This window comes from Culex pipiens, chromosome 3, assembly GCF_016801865.2.
Source record: "Culex pipiens pallens isolate TS chromosome 3, TS_CPP_V2, whole genome shotgun sequence".
NCBI classification, from domain to species: Eukaryota; Metazoa; Arthropoda; class Insecta; order Diptera; family Culicidae; genus Culex; species Culex pipiens.
Genome location: NC_068939.1, coordinates 126,164,148 through 126,183,796, shown reverse-complemented (window position 1 = coordinate 126,183,796; position 19,649 = coordinate 126,164,148). Strand labels below are relative to the sequence as shown.

General features: G+C 36.9%; 1 protein-coding gene across 1 annotated transcript in view; it reads right to left on the bottom strand.

Annotated features, from left to right (window-relative positions):
* Positions 1-5,727: 5,727 nt before the first annotated feature.
* The window catches only part of LOC120414402 (uncharacterized), a 44,404-nt gene continuing 30,482 nt past the window's right edge, over positions 5,728-19,649 (bottom strand). Inside the window, exons 3-5 of the mRNA XM_039575579.2 lie at positions 11,608-12,038; positions 9,839-11,549; positions 5,728-6,443 (exon numbers count right to left, since the gene is read on the bottom strand). Coding sequence (XP_039431513.1) covers positions 5,767-6,443; positions 9,839-11,549; positions 11,608-12,038 — 2,819 coding nt within the window. The 3' untranslated portion in view covers positions 5,728-5,766. The remainder of the gene's footprint in view (positions 6,444-9,838; positions 11,550-11,607; positions 12,039-19,649) is intronic.

The window sequence follows — 19,649 nt, the reverse complement described above, 5'->3', positions numbered from 1 at the left end:
CCGTTCCCTGTCTCTCCCGCTCTGGCACTACCCGTCACTGAAAATCCCAGATGATAACCCGACCAGAATTCTACTATGATAATTACCCGATCAGAATACTTAGTGGAGCACCACATTTTCTATCAAAGTCTTAGTCAAGACCTGGAATAAGATGATTATGAAAAATCCGACAGATTTTTTAACGTTTTTGATGGGTTATAACGAGCATTTCCTTAGCTTGTTACACTTGCCCCACTTTCCCCTATTCTAGGATTTATGCTTGAAAAACATAACAAATATAATGAAAACATAAGTTATATGACCGTTAAAAAAAATTCCGGTTATATAACTGTTTGAAAAAAATTCCAAAAATATTTTTCCCGTTTCCCGGGAAATTTGAACGCCCTAAGATTAACGATTTTAAGCATGTTTGAAGATGAAAAAGTTAAATTCCTAAAGTTAAATTCCCAAAATGTGTTTTTTTTTATGTCAAAAACCTAAACAAAAAAAAAATAAAAAAAAAATTAAGCAAAATCAAATTTGCAATTGAAAAGTACTGTAGGGTAGGGTAGTCATCAATGAGACACTTTTGGTTTTCAACTTTCAAAGATTTTTCTCATTTTTTCAGCATCATTTTTTAATGAGCTTTTTGTTGCATTTTCTTTCTTTTAATGTGTTCTAACATTGACCAAAATATGAGATCGATCTGACGTCTACAGCCAGAGTTATTCAACTGTCTCATTGTAGACGCACTTGGCAGGAACAATGAGACAGCTGGGGAACAATGAGACACACTACGAAAATCAAGATTTTTCTAGTAAAACATCATGTTTTTGTATTGTTCCATTGCAGGTAACTTGCCTTGAACATTTTAGAGCAATTTTGCCAACATGAAACTTTAATTAACAAAAGTTATACTAAAAAGTATTAAAATTTTGTAAAATTCGTATATTTATACCAAATAACTTTGTATTTTTGATTAAATGAAGTTAAAACTCTATAAATATGCCAAAAATCACTTTTAATTCATGTTTTGAAAGATTTCCATAGATATTGAAAAGTTTAATGAAGAAAAATCAAAGTGTCTCATTGTTACCCATGAGCTGAAATGAGTGGGGAACAATGAGACAGTCCTGGATACTGGGTATATTCTAAATTTTGGCCAAACCTAATGAAAGGACATTGTAGCCCAACTCAATCCCTATGGAACGTCGAAAGAAATTTGAAGAAATATTAGTTTTGGTGTTAATGGCAGCCTACGAGCGAAAATGCAATTTTTATCCATAATTTACTTTTAAACCCCAGAATCAAACATTAATGAATAACTTTTCAAGGGAGCGTCCATAACCAAAGCCACTATAATGGCAGACGTGTATCCAGTAGACACACCTTTCCCCCAAATATGAGCCTGATTGGTTGAAACTACGACTTGTGAGAGCCATTTTATCATTGTTCCCCGTGTCCCATTGATGACTACTCTACCCTACACAGTACAAAATAATGTAAATTTGGAAGCTTTAATTTTGGAAGGTTGATTATTACCTCTTTTATGATGTAATTTTACCTCAATTTAGACTGAAAAAGTGGTATTACACTAGAAAAGTGGTAAAATAACACATTTCCAGAGGTAAAATTACACCTTATTTCTGACATAAAAGATGTACCCCTTCCCAGATGTAATATTACCATGTTTTTTTTCTGTGTACAATTTTGATAAAATGTACCGTTTTCAAGTTATAGATTTGTTTGGATATAAATTTTCGATTTTTTCGTTTATTGCATGAATAATTTTTAAATTCTTTTAAAAATCATTTAAAAAATGTAAATCTTATTGAAAGAAAAGCACTCCTGAAAAAATATTTTTGAAAATCTGAGATAAGTTCCTACAATTTTCTCCCTGGGACATTGAAGTTTCTGAGATACAGCCTCACAAAGAATTCGAAATGGTTTTTTTAGAAGTGTCACCTAGCCTGCAATTTTCAACTGATAATATTTCGAAAACTATTGGTCCATTTTTCAATGTTAAAATATGAAACTTTTGCGAAATTTTCTGATCTTTTCAATGACAATATTTTAAAAATCTTGAAATTTGGTCTGAAAAACAAAATTAGGAAAATTTCTGTTGATAGACCTTTTCAAAAGTAAAGCATGCATAGTAAAATCTTTAAAATATTTTTTTTTTTTTGAGATCAGAAAAATTCTCAAAAAGTTAGATTTTCAGAAGATTTTCTCAGCATTGCAAAAATATTTTTTCAGTGTTTGTTTTCTTTCAAGAAGTATTTTAGCTATAGATTGAAAAGGTTACATTTTAACTGTGAAATTGTAAAGTACTTTTCTTCACGCTTTATAGCCAGAAGAGGTCTTTTAAGTCCCCTTAAAGATACAACAACAGTTAAAAAATTATGAAATACCTATGTTGGGAATTGAACTTTTAGTAATATATACAAACGGAAAAAAACATTTTTCAATTTTTATATTTAAGTATATACTTAAATATAAAAATTGAAAAATGTTTTTTTTTCGTTTGAAATTTGTTCCGAAAAGTCCTTAATATAACTACAACTTTGCCAAAGACACCAAATCGATCAGAAAATCCCTTCTCAAGATACAGATTTTCAAACATTTACATACCCATTTTGTATGACCAGCGCTCAACATTGTATGGAGACTTTTATGGAAACACTAATGATGCAAAATGGCTTCTTTTGACATAGGGACAAAGTTCCATCCAAATAAAAAAAGAAACAATGTAAACTCGATTTGCAAAGTTGTAGAAAACCAATTTACTACCGAAAATTTGCAAAATATCAGTGAATCTACAAAAATTAACGTTATACAATGTATTTGTAATACACAGCAAAAAAAAGTAGTAATCCAGCTGTGTGTAAAAGGCCTGGGGGTTACATAAATTTTGCATTATTTTATAAATTTCCGTGTAATATTACACCCTGAAATATGTAGCTCTTCAGTATGGGAAACCTACTTGATCGAAATGCAATCAATATGCAATTATCCTTTCCATTTATCATCGGTCTGATGGCCGAGCGGGCTAAGGCGCCAATCCTTACTGTATGTGCTTGGTTTGAATCCCGTCGGGTGCAATTTTTTTTGTGTTTACAAAAATTGTACATGCAGTGTGTGATATTAAGTGTCTTTTTTGACGAAGGTGATGTGCATGCGATTTTACCATCGACTTTTTTGCTGTAAGAACTACAATCAGTTTTCAATGAAAATTTGATCCTTTAGAAATATATTTTCTGCCCCCGTTTTTTGAGGAATTTGAAGAGGAAGGGGACAAAAATTTAAAATAAAATTTGCCATGGCCTTAATGTTAGTACCATATCAAGATTTCCATTGCTTTCAAAGTTATCGAAAAAAACGTTACTTAATCCACCGATGGTGGTTGGTGCCTTCCTCACAATTATGTACATATTTGTTTCTGTAGTAAGAATGTCAAACCTACAAATTTTATCTAAATTTTACTTCTTACAACATATCTACATGGAGTATGGGGTCTAGAATCCCAAAAATCATTGGACGTAATATTAGAACAACACCTACGGGGCTTTTTCATGAAAATTGTTATATTACTTAAAGTTATATTACTTGAAAGTTTTTTAAGCCTTAAGGCAGTAAAAAAATATATCTGTTCATTTTTCCCGGGAGTTTCAAATCATCAAAATCCCGGGAGCCAGATCTCCGGATAGATCCGAACAACTTTTTCATCAAAATATTTGAGATCCGGCCTCTGAAATATGTACAAATGACACTTAGGTGCTCATAACTTTTGATAGGGATCTCAGATCTGCAATCTTTTGGGCTTGTTGGAAAGGTCTTTTGATTACCTATCCAACGATGGGTCGCATGATAGATCCGGACAACTTTTTCATCAACATATTTGAGATCCGGCCTCTAAAATGTGTACAAATGACACTAAAGTGCTCATAACTTTTGATAGGGTTATCAGATCTTCAATGTTTTGTGCTTGTTGGAAAGATCTTTTGATTACCTATCCAACGATGGGTCGCATGATAGATCCGGACAACTTTTTCATCAACATATTTGAGTTCCGGCCTCTAAAAGGAGTACAAATGGCACTTAAGTGCTCATAACTTTTGATAGGGTTATCAGATCTTCAATGTTTTGTGCTTGTTGGAAAGGTCTTTTGATTACCTATCCAACGATGGGTCGCATGATAGATCCGGACAACTTTTTCATCAACATATTTGAGTTCCGGCCTCTAAAAGGAGTACAAATGGCACTTAAGTGCTCATAACTTTTGATAGGGTTATCAGATCTTCAATGTTTTGTGCTTGTTGGAAAGGTCTTTTGATTACCTATCCAACGATGGGTCGCATGATAGATCCGGACAACTTTTTCATCAACATATTTGAGATCCGGCCTCTAAAATGTGTACAAATGACACTAAAGTGCTCGTAACTTTTGATAGGGTTATCAGATCTTCAATGTTTTGGGCTCATTAGAAAGGACTTTCAAATACCTTTCTAAAAATGTATGATCAGACGGGTTTTCTTATAAAAACCATCCTTTTACAATCTTTCAAACTTTAGCCAGAATCGTTTTTTTAGCATAACTTTTGAAATACTTAACAAAACTTCATGATAGTTAATATAGGTCATGTGAGACCCTAAGACGGATCGAATGAGACCAGAACGGCCCAAATCGGTTCAGCCAGTCCGGAGATAATCGAGTGCATTTTTTTCGGTGCACGGACTTACAGACATACACACGCACAGACATTTGCTCAGAATTTGATTTTGAGTCGATATTTATACGTGAAGGTAGGTCTACGAGGTCGAATTAAGAAGTTCATTTTTCGAGTGATTTTATAGCCTTTCCTCAGTATGGTGAGGAAGGCAAAAACTTTCCGAATCTGAACATTTTGAGACTAGAACTGTACCTGACTGAATTATTTTTCCTATATTTTTGATATTTATGTGTATGCTTAATTTTAACTTTTGAAGACTGTGATTTTTTCCTTTGTGACAAATAACAATCAAAATTAACATTTGAAAGTGTTTTTCTGTCTTTATATCAATTTTCAATATGCAGAGAAGGAATGTTTCAAGTTACAAGATAAACTGAACCGAATAATGGAGCACCGGACTCGAGTTATAAAATTGAAGTTACAGATCACGGTCTCGACAAAAACTTTGAAAAATATTAGCAACGGCCTTAAAAATATTTTTTCTGCGGCACACGGATTTTTTTATTTTATTTTTAATTACTAAATGTTCATTTATTTATTCTCGAGATTGTTTATATGTATGTGGTAAAGAAATCTAGGCCAAGCATGATTAACACAAAACTCTAGAAATTGCTGAAAGAAGCAATAAATTTTTCAGTTGCTTAAACTCAAAATGAAAAAAAAAGATTGAATGAGGAAATCCTGCTTGAAAACGATATGAGCATTTAAAATTTAGAAGCGAGTAAATCTCATGATTTCTGTATTTTAATTTCAACGCATGCGCATAGCTTGCAAATCTGCAGTCCATCGATTTTCCATCATTTGCAGAAGATATGCCAGTAATTCACCGCCAGACAATCCCACTTCAAAAGTTTCCCAACGATTTAACGATTTCATTCTCACAGTAGAGGGTGGAGCTTCATTAGGGCATTTCGGTTCAATGATTCACACTCGCAGACTTTTAAACGTTTGTATTTAATCCGTTTTGTACTCAAAACACTGTCCATTTCATCTATTAACTATTTAATAAAAACCAACTTTTTACAAAATAAATATCACAAACACGCAAAATCTCATTCTCACAATCGAAGCCACGTGGTCATCACTGCGGCCACCATGACCAATACTTGTAAGGCACTTGCTCTATCAATTCCGGAATTCTGCAGCCTCCCGTAATCCGGCGTAAAGTCCGAACACGTGGGAAAGTTGGCCGGCACCGACAGCATCTCCGACCGATCCCCCACCTTCAGCACCAACGACATCCCAATCTCGGCGTGGAACTCAATGTGGCAGTGGAACAGCCAATAGCCCGGATTGTTCGCGATGAACCGGATGATCGTGTATCCCCCGTCCGGAATGGTAACGGTGTCCTTGATCGGGGCACCCCTCAACCGTCGCGGCAACTTGCCCTCCTCGTCCAACCGTTTGACCTCCTCGGCCGTTACGTTTCCCCCCAGTCGCTCCATCCCGACGACCCGGAACGCGTGCCCGTGCAGATGAAACGGATGGTTGGCGTCAAAGGTGAAGCCCTCGTCGATCAGCACCATCTCGACGGTCGAGTTCAACGGAATTTGCAGCACGTGCGGGCACTGGCAAAACTGCTCCCGACAGTTGATGCCCTGTTCCCGCAGCGAGCTGGCGTTGCAGATCTGACTCTCGTCCAGCAGGTCCTTGCCGGGCATCAGCGGGATCTTGGGCATCCGCATCGAGATGTGGTTCAGCTGGGGCGTGTACAAGCGGTTGGTGTTGTTGATCACTGGTGGGGAAGGAAGGGAAAATAGTTAAAAACCTTTAAAACAAAACTAAAAATTTAAAATAAAAATCAGCGAAGGTCCGAAATCACTTTTAAGTTCGAGAAATCATTGATTGGATTCGAATTCTGGAATCTTTCAGCATTAGAGCAATTCCAGCTCTAATTGGGAATTTTTCTGGTACTTTTGTACCCGACCCTCTGCGATTCTAATGAAACTTATTAGACATGTTATCCTAGGTCTTTATAAGCTATTTTTGTGTATATGGAGCCAATTGTACTCGAAAATAACATTTGAGAAGGGCTTAAGTTATTTAAATATTTTTATATTTTGTAATTTAAAAAATACTGTATCTGGAAGCCATTGCATCGTATCAAAAAGTAGTCAAAGATAAACTTGTAGGAAATTGGAGGGGCCTTTTGAAAAAAAAATACTGAAAGAAAAATACACGTCACTTCTATGAGATTTTCCAATTTCATAGTTTAGAAGTTAAATTTTAAGGTGACGCCAAGATTTTTTTTCCGTTCATAATTTTTGAGGAAATAGCCTAAGATATTACAAAAAGATTGACGAAAAATGCAGGATGTCTCTCCTAAAAAAATACAAAAATCATTTAATAAAACTGTTTGTTAAAAAAAAAACGTTTTTTTTAGTGGTTTTCGGCAATTTCTATGTGACAGACTTTATTTTTCAGTCTCGTAAATATTTTTACCGGAAAGATCGTCCAATTTCCTACAAGATTGTCTTTGACTACTTTTTGATACGATGCAACGGCTTCAAAAAACAGTTATTTTTTAATCACAAAACACAAAAATATTTTAATAACATACGCCCTTCTCAAATGTTTGTTTTCAAGTACAATTGGCTCCATATACACAAAAATGACTTATATAAACCTAGGATAAAATGTCTACAAAATTTCATTGAATTTGGAGAGGGTCGAGTACAAAAGTACCTAAAAAATTCCTGATTTGAGATGGAATTGCTCATTAGTAATTTGATTTTTGTGCATGTACCTTGCGAAATAAGTTGTAAATATGCACCAAAGCACAATTCCAACTCTAGATCAGATATTGGGCATGTCTTTAAACATTTTAAAATGTTTTAAAACAATTGAATCAAAAATCGATTCTTGGAAATAACAAATAGAAAATATCTTGATCATTTTGAGAATTCAAGCTAAAAACATGTAATTTCTGTAAATTCCAAAAAAAACGCAATATAATTTAATTCGTATTTCTCCAAAAACACACAAGAAAGATAAGTTTATCACAAAAATAATGTTATTTTAGTTACTATTGCTAACAAATTAATTTGATTGATATTTTAACATTTTTAAACTTTTTCATTCCCAAAACGATTTTTATGATTTAAAAGAAAGAATTGAAAATACTTACTTTGACCTAAAATCTGTCTCAAATAACTAAATTCAAAGTTTTACTCAGACTCAGACTATCCAAGAATTGACGGTTCAATTCTTTCCAAATTCAGTAAATTGTATGGCAAGAATTTCAAAAACAATTTACTAAAAATGACAAAAAAAACTCTTCTTTGAGCATAACAAAATTTATTACAAAATTTTGCATAACGACCCGAAAACTGAATTCCATTTGTAATATTGATTGCATTATGTGAAACTTTTTTGCAACAAACAAGTTGCGAAATTTTCTGACTATTCAATGAAAAATACATAAGATAGTTAGGTCTAAATTATGAAATTAGGAAAATTAATTGTATATCTTGTCAAAGCAAAGCTTTATTTAAAAAAAGTATTTTTATTGAAATGATCTGATTTCCATGTATCTATTTTTGCGAAGACACCAAATCGATCAGAAAATCCCTTCTCGTGATACAGAATATCTCACATTTAATTACCCATTTTATATGACCACCCTTAAAATTGTATGGAGAGTTTGAGACTTGTATGAAAAAACCAATGGAGCAACTCTCTACGAAATCGGCCGATTTCGACCATTTTTATTGTTTGTATTTTTTGATTTGACTTAAACTTTGTGGGGGCCTTCCCTATGACCAAATAAGCTATTTTGCGTCATTGGTTCACCCATACAAGTCTCCATACAATTTTGGCTGCTGTCCATACAAAAATGGTATGTAAATATTCAAACAGCTGTAACTTTTGAGTGAATTGTCTGATCAATTTGGTGCCTTCGGCAAAGTTGTAGGTATTGTAAAGGACTTTTGAGAAAAAATAGGTACACAGCAGCCAAAATTGTATGGAGACTTGTATGGATGAACCAATCACACAAAAGTTTGAGCCAAATCAAAAAATACAAATAAAATCCATTTCCGGTTTTGGTAGAGAATTGCTCAATGGCCAAAAAAGATGGTGATGATCTTATGACGAAATAGTGTATGCAACAAGTTGCAAGAAGACAAAAAAAATCAGCACGAGTCGTACATTTATTCAACGAGGTTTATTGAGTTATCCAACGACGAGTGCTGAAAGAATCAAGTTTTGCAACGAGTTGCTTATAACATTTTTTGCAATACTCAAAAAAGCTTTTTGAAAGGAATTTTCCATGTGCTAAGTGAAGTCACCGTTCAAAACCGAAAAATATTGAAAAATGATACTTTTTGATACTAATGCTGAAAAGTTTAACTTTTCAGCACCCGTTTCAGTGCTAATGTGTAATGAAAGGTATTAATTTTCCATTCTGTTACTTTTGGTAGAGAAAAGTAGGCCGTTTCGACACTCGAGAAGGGCAGGAAAAGTAAATAATTTCACGACTGTCATTTACGAATAACGATACGGCCTACTTTTCATTACCGAAAATAACTGTACTGAAAAGTACTATTCAGTATCCATTTGAGTGCTGAAAAGTTCAACTAACCTGAACTTGTATCGAAAAGTAATGCTTTCTGATTCTGTATTGGAGTTTTACACAATCAACTTGATGGCAAACATTCTTACGGCGAAACAAAAGTTTCACTAAGAAAATTCAATTTGAAAGGTGTATTCGGAATTGAAAACGAATTTGTTTTCAACAATTTTTTGTTTGCGCGTCATCGATGTAAAATTAAATGTTTGAATCAAACCGTTTTTTACATACATTTTGGTAAAGTGTATCGTTTCCCTAACGAATTTACTCAAAGTATAACTTTTGCGAAAATCATACATTTTTTTAAAATAATAACCACACATAAGCCGTAAGTTGATCATGCGATTTTTTTTAATAGCTCAGAAAAAATATTTAATTGAATAGAAAAAAATTAAGATTGAATCTTGTTGAAGTTACTTTTCACTTGATTGAAATTCGTAATTAGTTTTTGGGTGTAAATTTTCAATTTAAGAATTCTTCTCTCTTTGCGTTTCAATATTTTTTCGCGGAAAGAAAATAAATGGCTTCAAATATTTGTATTATTCAATAGTAAAACTTACCATCCTTAAACCCGTACAAATCCGGCACGTGAAAGTGCGGATTATCCTTGGCGTAAAAATCATAATACACGTAAAACTTAAAGTCAGTCTTCTCCCGCAACAGCAGCAAATCCTCCTGATCCCTCGAGGTAGCCTCCGCGATCGACAACGTGTCCACATTACCCGTTCCCTTATTCAACGAGTTCAGCTGCATTCCCTCCAGCGGAAAATCATAGCTCGGCCAGCGTTCGTACTCCACTTCCGGCGCTCCACGATATCTCAACACCGCAACTTGATAAGCCGAGGTGAACCTCTCGTCACAATCCATCAACCCCCGGAACCTGATCAGGTAGTTCCCAACGGGTTGGTTCGCACGCACGATAAAGTCGAACCGCTCGCCGGCGTAGCTGACAAACGACGCCAGATCCTCGATCGGGTTGATGTCGAAGCTGTCGGACGAGATCACCGTCAGGTTGTGGTTTTCGATCGAGAGCTCTACCGGGCAGTTGAGGAACTCGGCGTTGATGAGGCGGAAGCGGTAGCGTTTCTTGGGCTCCACGTGGAAGACTTTCAGGGGGATGTGCTGGGACTCGGGGAAGATCTTGGCGTTGAAGTCGATCGTACGGGACTGGCGCTTGTTGCGGGTCAGCAGTTTGAAGCTGCGATTGCTGGAGGTTTGAATGGGTTCGGCGTCGTCCAGGTTGTTGGAGGTGGCGGTGGTGGTTGGGAGGTCGAGGGGTTTGGCGGTGGTTGTTATTGGGACTTTTGGGAATCGCTTGAAGTACTTTCCCCGACCGTTGATCAGGATGTTTGGTGGTTTGTTGTCTCCGGTGGAGTGGTGGTGAGCGACGAACATCTGCACTCCGGCTTCGTGGCCCCAGTCTTGGATGGTGATCACGTGCTCTGGAAGATCGTGATCGTACATGATCTGTTGGGGATCGTTGTCTCGGCGGACGATCAGTGCTCCAAACGCGCCGTCACCTCGCTGCATTCCGGTGTGTGAGTGCCAAAAGTGAGTTCCCGGGTTGTCCGCCTTGAAGGTGTACCGGAAGGTAGTTTCTGGACTGATCGGACACTGCGAGATGTGTGGAACGCCGTCCATGTATGGAGTCTTCTTCATGTGCAGCCCGTGCCAGTGAATTGTAGTGCTTTCTCCCATCAAGTTGTTTTCCACGTCCACCACAATGATGTCGTTCTCGCAAACCTCGATCGCGGGTCCCGGCATCATCCGGTTGATGACCATGACGCTCCGCTTGACTCCATCCGCTGCGATGCAATGCGGTCGATTACAGTCGGTTGAGTTGTACGGACACTCGTAACAAGCCTTGCTCATCGTTTGATACCATTCCATACGGAACTTGTAGTAACAGGTCATCGGCTTCCTGCCTCTCAGGCACTCCCTATTACACTTATGATTGCTGTAATCCAACTCGTCATAATACTCGATTCCTCTACGTGGAATCGGCGTTACCGGATCAACCCGCGTCGTGTTGCACACGCTGCAGCAATCCTGCTCCACAACATTCTCCGCTGGACAGTCCATCATCATGGGACACTCCTTGCGACTGGACATGATCGACAGCAGACCTCCTTCCTTGACACAGCGATACCTCAGACACCCATCCCCGCTTGGCCACGATTCACCCTCCCCATAGAACCGATCGTTGAACCGACACATGGCCTGAACACACTGCGGACAGCAGTGTCGATCCGAGTACTGCAACGCAAAGCCCTGAAATCGAAAAAGATCTCGTCATGACCATGTCTAACAACCCAGATGACCAACTAACCTGCGGACAACTCGCGTTGCACGTGATCCCGATCGAGTTGACAAACAGTTCCGACGAAGACTCGCCACCACTGCGCAGACACTCGTAGTTCATACAGGTCGTCCGGTTGACCATGCTGAACCACTTCTCACCGATGCGCTTCCGCGTGATCGTTCCGTTGATCTCCACCTCGCACTGGTCTTGCTGTTCTTGCACCTCTTGCTGGACGCGATCGTCACACTCGTACGTGGTGCAGCACCGGCCTTGGACGATCCGCGCTCGGATGGTTCGCGCCGCGTCACAGAACTGGACCGGTTCCGGACACGCCTGATAGTCGCAGTGAATGCGCGTCACCTCGCAACAGTTGACGATCTCTTTGCCGGTTCGTTCGCCCACCTGCAGCAAAGTCTCCGGTATGTCGACTGCGGGTGGGCACTTGGACGGATCGCAGTCTGGGGATGAAAAGGGGAGAAATGGAAGTCGTTATGCAGTGAATAGTGATCATGAAATCTTGTTAAAATTAAAAGTGCTTATGTTTCAATTCTCTTTAACCATCAAAACAGAACTGTAACTCTAATCACACCACACCGCCCTTAACAGAACGGCCAAGTTCAAGTCCACTTCACCGACGTTCGTCAACGTAGCCGACGACGACGATGATGATACGCCTCGAAACTTTGGTTCGTGCAAAGTGTTTCCGACCTTGGCGCATGCAATTTTTCATGTAACAGACCTCAACAAGAGTGTTAAACAAGTCGGCAAACAAAAGGCAGACAGCCGTGCAGTGGTTGAGGAGCAAATCGATCAGCTGATTTGTTACTAGTATTGAATTTCGTTTGGTATTTTATTGGCACGGTCGACGGTGATGTATCAAGGAAATGTTTAATCAATGATCGACAATCGATAGCCGCGGCACGTGCTTTTATGTTGTGCCGTGGACATGTTTTGAGGGAAGCACGTGAACGCGTTGCTGCTGCGCCTCCGCCAAGGTATGCAAAGGTTCGTTGGTCAGCCTTTACGGGTAATCAGAAGACCGTTTGATTGATGGATTTGTTGTGTTAGAAATATGGATATGGCCAATCTTTCGAAGGGATCCTGGAGAGTGCCTTAGGTTAGATGACGCCTAGCACTCTTCTTGTCATTTATTAACATTTGTAGTGCGCCATTGCACTAGAATGCATTGAAACATCACAAGCGTTAAAGCGGCCAGGCCTACTGCGTATAGCCGTATCGCAGAGATGACTCGTAATTGGGTTGAGTTTGAGCACTGAGTGTTCGAACAACAACACAATTCTGAATCGACAGGGGAGGAAGAAGCGTGGGGACACACCACCATACGCTCCGAGATTTGGTTGTATTCGTTGGGAGCACCATGCTAAGAAGGTTTGGTACTCCGGGACCCTCTGGGATGAGACATTGTATTTCCACGAATGCCCTGGACACTATTTGCCGTGGTTATAGCGCCACAACTCGCTCTCTGTAACAGTATTCCTAATTCCAGTCCACGCTCATCAAGTCGTCATGGCCTTGTGGTTAGCATTTTTGCTTACCAATCCAAAGGACGGAGGACCGAACCCCGCTTCGACTTTGATTTTTCATCATCATTTCAGATTTCTATGTTCTTAACTTTCTCGTTGGGAGCAGATGGGAATCGAACCCAGAACCATTCGCTTACAAAGCGAACACCGTAACCAGTCAGCCACGGCCGCTCTCTTTTGGGTTTATATTATAATTTTACAAACTTAAAATATGACCAAAAATCGATATTTTGACAATTTGGGTAAATTCTGAGGGCAGATTCGGATTCAGCAGGCAAAATTAAATAGAAAAACATATAGTTGGACAATTTTTGAATTTTGTTAGGGTGGTCCCATACACTTTTCCTGTGAAAATTAGATATTTTCAAATGAAGATATCTCGAGTTTAAAGAAAAATACCCCCGAGATTTTTTCAGCGTTTGTAGTATTGAATGCCCTTTCGAATGCAATATGGCGCTTTAAATTTTGCTTTTTCATGATATTTAAGTTTTCAATTTAAATCTTTATAACCTTAAAATGGCTGTAATTTTTGAAGTTCAAGTTGACATGTCAAAAAAAGTTTGTTTTTTAGATCTTTACAAGTGCCCCGAAAATCACTTTTCTCTAAAACTTCACCCTACGTTAAAAAACTGATTTTTGAAGGTTCGCTCAGATGCTTTCTCTAAAGTTGGTTGCCCCTTCACATTTACAACAACTCTTCTGAAGACACCAACATTGTATTGTTAATTTGATTTTGGTTAACCGCGGTGGATTTTCTTGAAATAATTCGAACTGTCAAAAATCCACCAAAGCATCTACCACATTGATCACACAAAAAACTGTGGTAGAAAAGTATCCACCGGTAGATGCTTTGGTGGATTTTTGACAGTTCGAATTATTTCAATCTACCACGATCCATCGAAATCGGTTTAACAATACTGCTTTAGATTACCTGTTATAACACACAAATTTTGACTATTATTTGTTTGGCATTCTTTAGGTCTTAAAAAATAAATTAAAAATTCATGTCAGAAGAATGGATATTTTTTGCTAGGATTTGAGAAGATCAGATCCATAAATTTCTGCTTTGATTTCCCGTTGCTTAGAACGCCTGTGAAATGTTTCAGTGAAATGTTTCACATTGCATAGACTTCAGCCTCCAAAAAAAATTAGGTGAAAGTTGGTGTAAAAATTCATTAAATAGAAAAGTTTTGACAATTATTATGCAAATCAATATCCAAATAAATGATAAAACAAGATGAGAAGTCCGGGTTTCGAAGAGTCCAAATCCACCAAAATTGTAAGTTTAACAATGCTACACGGAAATTCAAAGCATGAATTTAGAAGTTCAATCAACAGAAAGCAATTCGAAATGCATTTTCATATAATTTTTTTAGCATGGTTGGACTCGTTTGAAATACAGTGGACTCTCTGACTGTCGATCATCTCGATATCAATATTGCTCCAGCTGTCAATAAATATTTCAGTCCCTTCAAATAGATGGGTAATTCTCTACCAACTCACACGAAATCGGGAAAAGTTGCCCCGACCCCTCTTCGATTTGCGTGAAACTTTGTCCTAAGGGGTAACTTTTGTCCCTGATCACGAAACCGAGGTCCGTTTTTTGATATCTCGTGACGGAGGGGCGGTACGACCCCTTCCATTTTTGAACATGCGAAAAAAGAGGTGTTTTTCAACAATTTGCAGCCTGAAACGGTGATGAGATAGAAATTTGGTGTCAAAGGAACTTTTATGTAAAATTAGACGCCCGATTTGATGGCGTACTCAGAATTCCGAATAAACGTATTTTTCATCGAAAAAAACACTAAAAAAGTTTTAAAAATTCTCCCATTTTCCGTTACTCGACTGTAAAAAATTTTGGAGCATGTCATTTTATGGGAAATTTAATGTACTTTTCGAATCAACATTGACCCAGAAGGGTCATTTTTTTATTAAGAACAAAATTTTTCATTTTAAAATTTCGTGTTTTTTCTAACTTTGCAGGGTTATTCTTTAGAGTATAACAATGTTGTACAAAGTTATAGAGCTAGAGGGGTTTGCTTATAAACATCACGAGTTATCGCGATTTTACGAAAAAAAAGTTTTGAAAAAGTTACTTTTTGCGTTTCTCTTTGTTTCGTCGTCCGTGTTTGTCGCGGGTGACCATGATCGATGACGACCAACTTTTTCAAAACTTTTTTTCGTAAAATCGCGATAACTCGTGATGTTTACAAGCAAACCCCTTATGTCTATATATCAAAATTTTTGTAATTGTCTGCTCTACAACTTTGTAGAACATTGTTACACTCTAAAAAATAACCCTGCAAAGTTAGAAAAAACACGAAATTTTAAAATGAAAAATTTTGTTCTAAATGAAAAAATGACCCTTCTGGGACAATGTAGATTCGAAAAGTACATTTAATTTCCCATAAAATGACATGCCGTCATCTGGGGTGAATCGGGACTACAGTCTGAATAGGGACAGCAGTGTTTAGAGTACTTAAAGGTTTTAAATTTGGAAATGGATGTACACATTTTGTTGGTCTGAGTCTGTTCTATCCGAAACCAACCAGAAAAATCAAAATATTGTGCTCTAACATGGTTGAAACTGCTGTCCCAATTCGCCCCATGTGTCCCAATTCACCCCAGTTGACGGTGCTCCAAAATTTTTTACAGTCGAGTAACGGAAAATGGGAGAATTTTTAAAACTTTTTTAGTGTGTTTTTCGATGAAAAATACGTTTATTCGGAATTCTGAGTACGCCATCAAATCGGGCGTCTAATTTTACATAAAAGTCCCTTTTAAACCAAATTTCTATCTCATCACCGTTTCAGGCTGCAAATTGTTGAAAAACACCTCTTTTTTCACATGTTCAAAAATGGAAGGGGTCGTACCGCCCCTCCGTCACGAGATATCAAAAAACGGACCTTGGATTCGTGATCAGGGACAAAAGTTACCCCTTAGGACAAAGTTTCACGCAAATCGAAGAGGGGTCGGGGCAACTGCTGTGTGAGTTGGCGGAGAATTACCCAGATTGCTTTGATTTTTCGTTCTTTAATTTGGTAGCTCCTGCTCTCGACAGTTATTACAAGCTAAACTTTAGACATTTGCATGAAAAAAGTGTTTTAAAATGCATTTTACATTAGACCAAAATTAAAAAAAATTGCATGGGTGACTTCGATATACCCAAAGAAGCCATTTTGCATAATTAGTTTGTTCATATAATTTTCCATACAAATTTGGCATCTGCCCATACTAAAATGATATATGAAAATTCAAAAATCTGTATCTTTTGAAGGAAATTTTCGATCGATTTGGCAAAGACGTTGTAGGAAAAATATGACACACGGTAAAACAAAATTTAGCGATTTTTTATTTAACTTTTTGTCACTAAAACTTGATTTGCAAATAAACACTATTTTTATTTTTTTATGTTGTGATATGTTTTAGGGGACATCAAATTCCAACTTTTCAGAAATTTCCAGAATGGGCAAAAAATCTTTGACCGAGAAATTTTGATAAAGTGCACCGTTTTCAAGCTATAGCCATTTTTTGATTTTTTTAAAATAGTCGCAGTTTTTTTTTAATTTGTGCCCATGTTTGCCCACCTTTGAAAAAAAATTGTGAAATGCTGAGAAAATTCTCTGAGCAATTCCAGCCCAAAACAAGATTTTTTTAGGTACATTTTTCTCGACCCTATCCGATTTCAATGAAACTTTGTAGAAACTCGATAATGACATTTGAGAAGGGCGTAAGTGTTTTAAATATTTTTGTGTTTCGCAATTTAAATATTGCTGTATCTCGAAGCCGTTGCATCGTATCAAAAAGTGGTCAAAGACAAACTTGTAGGAAATTTGACAGGCTTTCCGAAAAAAATACACTGAAAGAAAAAAACACTCTCTACTTTTATGAGACTTTTTGATTTTAAAGTTTAAAAGTCAAATTTGAAGGTGAGCCCACGAATTTTTTTTTCGTTCAAATTTTTTGTGAAGATAGCCTAAGATGTTACAGAAAGACTCACGAAAAATGCAGGGTGGAGCAACTCACCTAAAAAAATACAAAAATTATTTACTGAAGCTGTTTTTTTTTTTTGAAAAGTGCTCTAAACGCCAAAATTTTCAAAAACCGAACACAAGAGTCGATTTTATAGACAATTGTACATACAAGTCTTAATATTGACCATTGTCCTAAGTCCAATCCTTGTGATGTTACAGCGGTTTTAAAATCAAAATGTTGAAAAAATAGGATTTTTGATATTTTTTAGCGATTTCTATATGACAGACTTGATTTTCCAGTCTCGAAAATATTTTTACCGGAAAGCTCGTCCAATTTCACACAAGTTTATCTTTGACCACATTTCAATTGGATGCATGGGCTTACAGATATAAGCTAATTTACTATCTAGGTTACTATATAACACTGAAAAAATATTATGTTTTCATTTATGAGCAATGTAATTAGCTTACAAAATTAGCTACAAAGTTTCATTGAAATCGGAGAGGGTCCGGTAAAACCGATTCCCTATTTGACATGGAATTGCTTTTCTATATTTTGCTTTTTTAAACTTTGTTGATACGACCCTTAATTGCTGAGATATTGCCATACAAAGGTTTTAAATCTTGAAAATTGATGTTCTCATTTTCTAATGTCGATATCTCATCAACTAGGTGTCCGATTTACAATGTTAAAATATGCAACATTCGTGAAATTTTTCGGTCTTTTCGAAAACATTTTTTTCAAAAAATTTAAATCAAAACAAACATTTCTAAACTTTGTAAACTTTGTTTAAAGTTTCTTGAACCGCATAATGTATAACGATCGTTGACCCCTTAGGCGTTGCTGCTTTGAACCATTCTACCCCTTTAAAAAAAAACCACCGAAGTAAAACGTCTCAAATATGGGTAAATAGTCCACTCGCCAATTTTTAAGTGCCATAAAATCTTAATTAGAGTCTTCTTGAAATCGGTCAGTGTTCCAAACCGGGAGACCTTCACCCAGCAGCAACCGTAACGAATTCGTTGACCGTTCATATTTTGCAAATGATAAATTAAACATAAGTCATCACAAAAGATCGTTAAAAGTTGGGTTTGCTTGGTTGAAACCGAAAGGAAGCGTTAATCAAACGGCACTATAAATGTCTCAACTTTGTTTGCTCAAAACCGAGTTTGTCTTCCTAATCTGAATTTATTCAATTAACAGTTTGGTGTCGTCTTAGTATTTGAATAAAATAAAGCTTACATTAGTTTGTTTGATTCAAACAAACTATCGTCAGCTGGTGACAAATATATTTTTTTGATATTTGTATCTCGATTTCATTACTCAACGTTTTCGTTATCATACTTATTCATATTTTATAATTTAAAAGTTTTTTTAAGCTAATTACTCTTTAGTTTATAATTAACAAATTAAAAAAAAAACTAGCTTCAACCCTGTAATCTTAATATGTCACCGTTAGTTTGACCGTTTGATGGAGACATTCGATTGCCGGTTGAAATTCCATCACCTGCCGTCATTATCATCTCCGCAAGTGGACCTGTTTTTTAAAATGCATCACACCTGTTCCGTCAACAGCAGCTCCCCAGCTGATGGCATTGGTCGGGGTGTTGCCAGGTGTGTGTGTGCACCACATATGAGTGTGAGCGGCTGCAACCGCGCGCAATTTGCATCTAATGTGGGGGTGAATACGATGCAGATTATCTGGATTGCCTGACCGAGGTTTCCCTTATTTCGTTGTTATCGGCTTACGTTCAAGAATTCGTTCCGTGATTTGAGGAATTTGAGGTTCGTTTTAAGTCATTTGTTGCGAGCATCTGATAATTACTACAAAGTTGTACTAGCTGAGCAAAAGTGGACAAACATGAGTGTTTTCTACAAAATATAATAAATTTATATATGAACACAAGGATTTTTAATCAACCTGTCAACTTATTACTTTGTTTGAGTACAAAACAAAATTTTAAGTTGTTCAAAAAAAGATCTCTGTTTTAAAAATTTCTGACTTTCTTTCTGACCAACTTTTACTTATTACTTGATTTCAATTTAAAACGACTCAAACGTCAAATTAAGTTAAAAAAAACTGAATAGCGAGAATCGATCGACTTTAAGATGCTGGGTGAAGAATTAGAGGTGGGCAAAACCGCTCTTTTTTAGGAGCCGCTCATTTTCGTTCGCTCTTTTAAAAGAACCGCTCTTTTGAACGGCTCTTTCGCTCTTTTTCAAAATTTGAATGAATAGGGTTTTTTCAAGAATTGCGTCATTTTATAAGTCATTTCACATTGGACTTTTATAAATTTGGCCGTACCAAATATTTTTTGAAATTTATGTCCCTCAACTCTGGCCCAATTCGCAAATAAAAAATAATAGCAAGACATAACCTGGGTGCTGAAAAGACAGAATGCGTAACGTGATTTTCGAAAGCTCCCCACTGCTCCCCACTAATACAACTGCACTACAGCTGTAAACATAAACAAAGTTGAAGGCTATGTTCAAGCTCAAGCGTGACATATTTTTTGCTGCTGAAGTGAATTATTATGAAACATTTTGGAT